The sequence below is a fragment of the Cryptomeria japonica genome, chromosome 5, assembly GCF_030272615.1.
Source record: "Cryptomeria japonica chromosome 5, Sugi_1.0, whole genome shotgun sequence".
Classification (NCBI taxonomy): domain Eukaryota; kingdom Viridiplantae; phylum Streptophyta; class Pinopsida; order Cupressales; family Cupressaceae; genus Cryptomeria; species Cryptomeria japonica.
In genome coordinates, this window is record NC_081409.1 from 641,966,193 (window position 1) to 641,976,670 (window position 10,478).

Sequence of the window (10,478 nt, forward strand, 5' to 3'; positions counted from 1 at the left end):
TTTACAACAATAGTTTACACCAAATAAATAAACATAATTGCCTCATCCAAAATGTGAATGGTCAAGAGACAAGTGGAGGGAAAGATAGAATGATTGTTGGACTTCATATCTCCAACACTAATAGTATACGTTGTTGAAGTTAATAATAAAGTATGGAATTTTTTAATTTAAGATTGTATTTTTATTTCTGCTATGTAGTTACAAATAGGTCAAAAATATATCACATTTTGCTAAATGAACGATAAAAAATGACGAATGAAAAATAGTGAAAATCAAAAACTAAGAAATGTTTGTCTTGCATCGTAGTGACAATGATGATATCAATCATTAATCACTAGAATTAACTTGCCTCAATTCATATTAAAAAAGTCTTCAACATAATAAAAATATTAAATATTAAATTTACAAATATTATCACAACTATGATAATATTGGTAGAACATGTAAATTTTAGAGCTGTCTATTAGGACACCAAAAAGACCTTGATTCAAGGAGCGTGACGATGGAGACTCGTTTATTTAAAATAAAAGCAGTCCTCTTCATTTGTTTAATAGCCATGTGAATTGGGGTACCTCCCTGCTCTGTATTTCGATACCGCCATGCGTGTGTTTAAGTACCTGATTACTCCACGCCCTAAAACTTACACCTCCCATAGATTTTGTATAGTAGGACTTCTTAAACATGTTTTTTCATCAGGAGTAAAAGTCCATACCGCTGCTCTGCAACTTAGTCTTGACTATGTTATGACACCAGCTGCTGTTCTTATCTGAGAGCTAAACCAAATCCTAACATTGAACAAGGTCACATCTGGGGTAAGCATTTTGTCAGACATTTTGCATGCTTCCTCAATGCTACCATGTTTTTGTAAACCTATTTTCCACAAGGGAGTCGAATTCATATCCGCCTCTAATTATTCGTCCATAAATTTCCTTGCTACGTTCCAGTGCTTCCAAGCTAACATATGCAGAGAGAAAACTGACCAAAGTGATCAAATTTGGCTTCACAACTGTAAATTGTAAATTTGGCAGTGAAGTCAACGAAACAGAATTTTGTTCTGGCATCTGATGAAAGAGCTGCAGAGCTTAACCCAAACATCCAATGTGCGCATATCTCAATATTATAGCAGTCCATGAAGCTGCGTTTAGGTTAAACATTTTGTCAAACACTTTTTGTGTATCCTTAATATTGGCGCACTTGGCATACACAATAACAATTCTGGCATGTGAGGATAAGGTGGGTGTGGAGTAGTTTGCCTCGTGGAAGGACTATGTGCTTTAAGATCCCTGCAGAAGGGAAACAACTCTATGAGGGTACAATGAAGGCATCCGACTATGCCATGGCTTATAGGCAACACCATTTCAATTGCTCTGAGCTCAGATTCAGTTTTAAATTTAGAAATTGAGGCCTTGAACATGATCTCGTTTCAATTCGAAGACATTTTGACATGAGAAAAGTGAAAATATGGACAAAATCTGTCTACTACGTTTTATTGTAGAATTTGATGTTGAATTGCGATCCTTTGTTCTACCTATCAAGGGAAAAAATTGGTGAATTTTGACATCCACGAAATTGGTGAATTTGACATCCACAAATTTGGAGAAAAAATTGATAATATTCATTTTACGATAGTTCTGTTTAAAAGTCCTCATATGGTGTCTAAGTATCATTCTTTATCCCCAAATTGCTAGTTGAATATCACATAACGTATGAAATTAACAGGAAAGTAGTAATATTTACACAACTAGAAGGTGCTCAAACACCCTATTTTGCAATCCAATTTACAATAAACTCTCAAATAATCCACCGTAATCATCAGCAAGCATAAGTTCCCTGTTGGTTTCGTCTTCTCATTCCGCTACCCCATGACGAAGAGTTATTTCCCGATTTCCTTCTAATTAATTCCATCAGCTGAGCTTCCCACACATGACTACTCTCTAATCTGCCTTGGTACTCGCCTACTGTGAACATGTTCTGCAGTCTCCAATCGTAATCCTGGCGGAGCAGAGGATCTGACAGAGTCTCGTAAGCCTCCTGAACTTTAAGAAATAATCTGCTACATTCTTCTTTCTCTGCAGCAGGGCAGATATCTGGATGGTATTTAAGAGCCATCCGACGGTATGCATTCTTTACATCACGCGCACTCACGTCAGGAGAGATACAGAGAACATCATACAATGATGATGATGATGATGAAGAAAAGGAAGCACTTTGAGACTGAAATGCCCTAATACTTGTCGAATGCTTTCGCCTGGCTCCAATTCTGACCTGTGAAATTCCAGAAGAAGCACACTTGCTCATAAGACGAGGTGCCTGTAAACCCTTAATTGAAGCACTGTACTCCATGAATCTGTTCTACAAAGCTTAGAATTGATCAGCAATAACAATTTGCCTGTAAATTCAATAGTATTCCCAAACTCCCAATAGATTGGATCAACGAAACAAGACTTGGTTTAGTGGTGAGGATAAACAATTTGGACCGTATATATAGACATAAATAAAATTGGGGGTTTCAGAGAAGGTTACGATGGGCCTAATTAGAAGGTGCCCCTGAATCCGTCTACCCCGCCGTCACGTCCCACCTGTGTGCAGGGAACATTGTTTTCATCAATCTAGAAACCCTGGGCTTTGTAGATGGTCAATTTGATTTTTAAATCCCATTTGGATTTTTTCACACGTCAAATGGTGACACGACATCATGGACTAAATATCAATAACTCCGTTTGTCTTGGGCGAGACAAGTGTTGTATTCTTCAACAACCGAAGTTGTAAGCCAAGCAAAGTTTCAGTCTTCTAGGTCTCATCTAAAGGTTACGGCAGTTTATTTATACCTTAAAAAACATTATCACACTTTTATTTTTTCAATTAAATAATTGTGGCTGGCGGAATTACACGTACAACTCATTAAACAACTCCCAAAAGAGGTACTAAAACTTTTCAAGACAAACTAATGTTGGGATGTCAGTACGGTGTGCATAACATGCAAGTTAGTCACATGTTTTGCATCGTAGATTTTGCAAACAACAACTGCGATTGACTAACATGTCAATAATATGGTGTACGATTTGTCCATTTTGGACCCAGAATAGTTGCGGGCCTAATGTTGACGAGACCAACTTTTTCATTGGATGATAGTGTCAATTTTAGAAGATCTAAAAATGGATAGACTTTTAGTACATCAAAGGCGTCTCATTATATAAAATTGATGATTTATTAGAGCACATCAATTGCTAACACGACATTTTTATTGATGCAAGATGATTGAGAATAGTACATCTGTCCATCGCTTTCATTGTTTTTTTATCAACTATTTTTTCTTTGTCATTTTTTGCCACTCATTTTTCCTTTCACCACAACGATTTATGACTCACGGTAACTATGAATTTAATAGAAATAGAATCGTGGTGTCATCTTATTGACATTATTGAAAGCTATTTCTTAGACAAATACATAGAATTTTATTTAAGGGACAACATCCACCAACCTCCTTCCATGACATCTGTGGTATGTTACAATGCTTATTTGTAAAGTCAGAAGAGCGATATTTAATATCAATTTGAAATATGAAAGCAACAAAATGCGTGTTGCATTTACTTATAAAATCAATCGATAATCAAAATAGAATTGACCAATATCAATAGTAAATAAGTGTTGTAGTGTAGCATAGTTCCTGCCATAGTTGGCAGGACAACTTTGTTGAGGGCTTGATTATAAAATCTAATGAAGCTCTAGGCAAATTGTAATCTTGTCTTCTTTGATTCTGAATTATTTTGGTATGCAAAAATTCAAGGGCTATGAAAATAGTTATGAAGATTGGATGGTCATTGTTATGTCATTGTCAAGTGACCTCAATAAAATAACTCATATTTACTTGGATGAGATTGAGTGATTTTGCTTGTTTGTACTTATAAATACTAAATATTTTTGTCATTTGATTTGAGAAGACAATTTTTGGATGTACAAACCATGAATTAGTAGTACAGTTCTATCTTCTTTTAATTGATATTTTTTTATCCATTTTCTTGTGGAACATGTAACATGCTAGAAGATGGAAAGACATTGAAGACCATTTGTCTCTTATAGCTTTGTCGAGTGGGAGTTATTATCTGTGATCGGCTAGATATGGCTTGGCTGGAAAATTACTATAATTTTGTGTTTGATCACTTTAATATGACTTGACATAGGATATACGGAGAGAAAGATCAAATGACAATGCCTTTGAACACACCAAATCAACAATTTGATTTAAATGCAACTAAAATTTTTGTACATTTGTAGGTTTATAGTTTGTTATTTTTTTTTTTTTCATTTGCCTAAGGGAACCACTTTTATGGGAAATTTTTTGCCAAAAGCTTAACCATCCATAAGAGGACCAAACAGTAAAATTCTCTTTCTAGTCACAAGACTATATAATGCACCATAATTTGTTTAACTTTCTCAAGCACTTTGGAATTTCCCCAAATCTCTTTGTTATCAAACTGCTCTATATGAAATCTTTGCCCTATCCACTGTGCACTTCCACTGTTCATAGATGCACACTAGGTTTTCCCTTCCTTGTGCTATTAGTGACAATTTAATGGTGTCTCTTCTTAATCCCAATGGATGGTTTATCAATAAGATCATTTTCCTCCCCTTTCCAATGCAATTACTTGTACTTAATAACAACAATATTTCATGTTCTGACTAATAATCTTTAGATCAATTTCTTTTCCAATTATATTTTAATAAAACTTTCATACCGATAAACGATTTTTAATGAACCTTCATTTGTATACCTTATCATTTTTATGAAATATGCATTAGATGGAGGTATTTATCACATTGGATGGATAATTGATCATAATACTAATAAGGTGCTTCTAGATAATAAAAAAATGCTAGTTAAACTTAATATTGTTCAAAATTAAATATTCAATAATAAATCAAGATAAGAGTTTTTATCATTATTATATATTTTACTATGAGGGAAGCCTAGATCCTCCTACAAGATGATCGGTCTATGTTTAAGTTTGTAAAGAGACTAGGTATTTGCAAAAGTATAAACTTGTATTGCGAGTAATATTGAGTTTATATTTTAATCGATGTTAATATTGTTTGTAATACATAAAGAGATAGAGATAGAAATAGAAATTGATAAAAGAAAGGAGAGAAGGGAGAGAGATAGATAAGATATAGAGAACCCAAAAAAGAGAAAAGAGAAAGGAAGAGGGAGAGAAGGCGGGGGAACAAATGAAACAAAGGAGGAGAAAGAGCAGTAGAAAGATGTTGAGAGAGAGAGAGAGAGACAAACAAAGATAAGGAAAGAGAAAGACAAATAGAAAGGGAGACAAAGAGATATAAAAAGATAGAGAAATATTGAGCTCTCTATATCCCCCGTCTCTCTCCCCCCCCACATTTCTCCTCTACCTATCTCTCTCTCCCCTTTACATATTTCTCCTTCTCTCCTCTCTTCTCTCTCACTCTACCTATTTTTCTCCCTCTCTCTATCTCTACCTAACTCTCCCTTCCTCTTACAATAATTCTTTATCTATCTCTCTTTCTCTTCTCATATATCTCTATCTCTCCTCTTCCTATCTCTATGTCTATCTATATCCCCATGTTTCTCTATCTCTCTTTCCATCACTAGTTTTAGATATCTCTACTTCTCTATGTTTGTCTTTCTCTCTTTCTCTCTATAGCTTAATATATCTCTTTTTCCCTCTACCTTCTCTCTTCAAATAATATTAACATTAATTGAAAGATATTTACTCAATGTTAAAAACATAAAAATTACTATAGAATTAAATAAAAATATAGTTAAATTCTTAAATAAATTAAAACTATACTTCAAATAAAATATTATGAGTAAAAATCCTCCCCCCCCTCCTCCCCTCCTCTTCTTCTCTACAACATAAATGGACCAAATACATATTAGTAACCATAAATATTTGCTATCTCTAAGTTGTAAATCCAACATAAATGGATCAATAGTTGAATAAAAAAAACATATTTGTTGTTATAGAAAAAACACATTATCATATAAAATACAACTTATATCCAACTCAAATAGACCAATAGTTGAACACTAAAACTTGTTAGAAAATCTTTTTCATTTCATGGAAAATTACAAGGTATTTTTTGTGCTCACATTTTATATTTGTGATAGGACAAATTATTAATATGAAATACTCCAATGGATATACATTGCTACCCCAATAGTTGTACACATAGGAATACTATTTTTTCACTATGACATCAATACTTGCTTAAGCAAGTATCTTATTTTATTAAATGAGCACCTTATTTTTTAAATGACACACTTATAGTGGATAGTTATGATATTTTATTTCAAACAAAAACCTATTTATTTCGCTTGTTAATGAATGTATATTTGTACTTTTTATATAACATTTACAGGTTTTTATGTGTTCAAGTATAGGTCTATTTTGACCAACATTTGGTTATTTTTTTAATTTACATGTGATCTATTTATTTATAATGTATAATATAAATTTGTGGTAAGATTGGACATTGACCCCGTTCAACTACTGGTCCCTCTCCCCTAATAAAAAAATTCTAGAAGGCAACTGCGATTCCAGTCCCTTGTGAACCCTATGATTTGATGGCTTGTCTACAGTCCATCTACTTATAGATGTCATCTTGTTCTAGAATCTAAGAGCCCTAGTGCCCATACAACACCACCTATATATATCCTTAAACCTATTTTAGCAGGGCATTCTGCTTTCCTAAAAACGACCCATTAGCTTTCCCTTATGATACCCAATTGAAGACTCCCCAATTGAAGACTCCATTTCTGTTGGAAATTCTTACTTCTAGCGTTTCCCAAGCTTTCTGTTCCAGGATTTTCATGGAGAGCGGGGCAACAATTAGAATTTTACATACCCAGCATTTTATGAGCAACTATGCTTCTGCTAGAATTTCGAGGGTAAGAAATGGAGGGAAATCATAGAAAAAATGACCTCTTAAGTATGTACATATTAAAGTCATTGAAGTTCACATAATTGATTTTCCCCAAATAGTTAGTTTAATATCACAGAACGAATGAAATTAATAGAAAAAGGTAATAATATTTACACAAGTAGAAGGCGCTCAAATGCCCCTTTCTACAATCCAATTTACAAGAAACTCTCAAATAACTCAAATATAATCACGATATAATCATCAGCAAGCATGAGCCCCCTGTTGGTTTCGATTTCTCATTCTGCTACCCCATGACGGCGAGTCATTTCTCGATCTCCTTCTAATTAATTCCATCAGCTGAGCTTCCCACACCTCACTACTCCCTAGTCCGCCTTCGTAATCGCCTACTGTGAACATGTTCTGCACTCTCCAATCGTAATCCTGGCGGAGCAGAGGATCCGACAGAGTCTCATAAGCCTCCTGGACTTGAAGAAATACTCTGCTACACTCTTCCTTCTCTGCAGCAGGGCAGACATCAGGATGGTATTTCAGAGCCATCCTACGATATGCGCTCTTTATATCACGCGCACTCACGTCAGGAGAGACACAGAGGACATCATACAGTGAAGAAGAAGAAGAAAAGGAAGCACTTTGAGACTGAAATGCCCTAATACTTGTCGAATGCATTGGCCTCGCTCCAATTCTGACCCGTGAAATCCCAGAAGAAGCACACTTGATCATAAGACGAGGGGGCGCCTGTGAACCCTTAATTGATGCACTGTACTCCATGAATCTGTTGCAGAAAGCTTCGAATAACAATTTTCCTGTAACTGCAGATGGAAACTCAAAGTTTCACCCAAACTCCAGCAAATAGATTGGATGAAAGAAACTAGACTTGGTTTAGTAATGAGGATAAACAATTTGGAGCATATATATAGAGAGAAATCAAATTGGGGGTTTCCGATTCCGAGAAGGATAGGAAGTGCATAAATTTCTGGATTCTAGAAATAGACCCCGTCGTCACGTCCCATCGGTGTGCGGGCAGCATTGATTTGGTCGATGTACAAATCCTACATTGGGCTTTCTAGATCTTCAGTTCATTATTTTCCACCGTTCTAGAATTACTAACACATCAGACGATGACACGTATTAATAAGTAAGTTCTATTGAGCTCACGCGTTTTCAACAATCAAAGTTCGTATGTTCAACCGCTCGACCAATACCTAGAATTTTAAAATAAAATTGTGTATCTTTTAGATTTTAATGTTATTGAATGATTTTATATAATCGTATGATTTTATGATCTAGATTTTGTCGTATTTATTGAGTTCATATTGATTGATTTTTAAAATTATTTTCATGTTCTTCAATTTTTTTGGATAAAACGATCAAATTCAATATGCAATTATGTTGAATAAATGATGTAGAAGCATTTTAAGATGTAAAAGTAATCTTCATTAACTAAAAAGATTTTCCTTTCACTTTATTTGTTTGTAGTTTTTCAATAGTTAATCACTTCATATCCTACTCCATTTCATCACTATGATCCTTGAATGTCGTATTTACGTTTCATAAGATTTTGGTCATTGCAAAGACATATATTGGTTTCCAAATCTTCTTAGACTTGACAGCTAACACTTAATTGCATTATTTGTGTCTTGTAATAGATTTCTAAAGTTTACAATAACAAAGGGACACATCTCATAATTTAATGAGATATTAAATCATGACTTTTTTGTTTTTTATATTGAAACAAGACAAGATCACGATCACAATCACGATCACGATCACGAGTTATTTAAAATATGAAATTTTAAACTTAAAGAAATAGTATTTAAGGTACTTTCACTATCCTATATTGACAGATTCTCCGGAAGCTTCTTGGGAATTGGCATGTGCATGTGAATTTCAACTTTAAAAAGAGCGAAGCTTCGAGAAGTTGGACAGGATTAGATTTTTTTTATTTAAAATAAAAGCAGTCCTTTTGGTTTGTTGTGAGGTCGTGGGAGATGTACATACTGAAATACAATCAGTCTATTTTTGGTGGTTATCAAGTCGTAGGACAATTGATGGGAAGAAAAGAAACGATATCGATAAGACACACATTTTTCCACTAATTGCGATTACGATATCTCAGCGAACGATACCTAGAAGAACGTTGGTTATCTTGTGCTTCTAGAATCAAGAATTTGAATCTCAATAAATCACGACTTTTTACTTAAATACAATCCGTTTAATACAGAGTCTGCTACTTCATTTCTATTTTGAGTCCTTAATGGCTAAACATCAATCTCTAGTGTAGTGTATAAGATTTTCTTGTAGCACTGTGCGTCAATTGACATTAGCACAATTATCTGTATTAATACGTTACCATTTCTATTGAGTCGTGTAACAGAGGAATCAATAGATTTCAGAAAAAGGCAACAGTCACCTACTATCATTAAGGGAAAATGACGGATTAAATTGAGAAAACTAATCAATAATAGGACCACTGGGAATCAAAAGTTGTTCACTTCAAAGCTTCTAGGGGGCAAATGGTAATTTACACGATGACAACAAAATATCTTTAGTTTTCCTGCGGTTTTATTATATAATTTGTGTCCCCAACCAATTAAAATAGAAAATCAATTAATCTCATTGAGTTTTGAATCCTTGACTTAAATATCCTATCGTTTATAGTTATTTTAAATTATTAAAAAAACATTTCATTAGCTAATTTGAATTAAAAAAAATTATTTATTTATTGATAATTGTTTATATTTATATTTTATATTTATAATTATAAATTTATATGGAAAAGTTTTATTTGTAATAAAAATATTGTTTAATTCTTATGAAATTTTCTAGATTCGATTGTGTGTATTTTTTTCCCATCGACCTTTCGAATCACACTCCGTGATTCATCATCAGGATGAAAAGAATTCCAAAGATAGAAAAAAAATATGAATCACAAAATTCTTTTCATCTTGATGATAAATCACAGAGTGTGATTCGAAACGTCGATGGAAAAAAAATACACACAATCGAATCCAGAAAAATTCATAAGAATATAACATGGATTGTGGAAATCTCATAGCTTTAATAATGTTTAATGTTATAGAATTATGTAATGTTATCTTATTTATTCTTGTTATCATTTAAATTAAATGTTATCCATTCTCAATCTATTTGGTACTATTAAAGATTGAAAATATACATGTTTGAGGTAGCTATTGGTTATCTACCATTACTTCCCAAACGTCTCCTTGTTATAATAATTCTTGCTTATATTGAGTGTAGTTTTTGCCTTTTTCTCTTAATTGCGACAAGTTACAACATATTGAAGAAGTTCATTCTTAGATAAATCTAGTGTATTAAATTATTTTTTGCTTACAAAATGCATACCCTTATTTTTACCATGCAATTAAAAAATATAGTGATTTTACATTTAAGTGATATTTAGTAGTGCACCAGTTTAATTAATGTTTCATCAAGTTTCAACTACATAGCTTTTAAGTTAAAATCTTTATTAATCCATATTTCATGTGTAGTGGCTCATAAGAACCCATGTCTCATGAGCATGAATGATCTACATAGAACTC

At 33.4% G+C, this 10,478-nt stretch overlaps 2 protein-coding genes across 2 annotated transcripts; both read right to left on the bottom strand.

Moving 5' to 3' along the window:
• Nucleotides 1–327: 327 nt before the first annotated feature.
• On the bottom strand, nt 328–2,583 carry LOC131049765 (chaperone protein dnaJ 20, chloroplastic). The gene has a single exon (XM_057983832.2). It carries the CDS (start codon nt 2,341–2,343, stop codon nt 1,813–1,815), a length of 531 nt encoding a protein of 176 aa, XP_057839815.2. The 5' UTR covers nt 2,344–2,583; the 3' UTR covers nt 328–1,812.
• A 4,437-nt stretch (nt 2,584–7,020) lies between these two features.
• LOC131875642 (chaperone protein dnaJ 20, chloroplastic-like) lies at nt 7,021–7,878 on the bottom strand. Its single transcript, XM_059220234.1, has one exon. The coding sequence runs from the start codon at nt 7,684–7,686 to the stop codon at nt 7,159–7,161; it is 528 nt and encodes a 175-aa protein (XP_059076217.1). The 5' UTR covers nt 7,687–7,878; the 3' UTR covers nt 7,021–7,158.
• Nucleotides 7,879–10,478: the final 2,600 nt, after the last annotated feature.

Excerpts from the sequence above, each read along its gene's own strand:
- LOC131875642 (XM_059220234.1), bottom strand. The coding sequence starts at position 7,686 with ATGGAGTACAGTGCATCAATTAAGGGTTCACAGGCGCCCCCTCGTCTT.
- LOC131049765 (XM_057983832.2), bottom strand. The coding sequence starts at position 2,343 with ATGGAGTACAGTGCTTCAATTAAGGGTTTACAGGCACCTCGTCTTATG.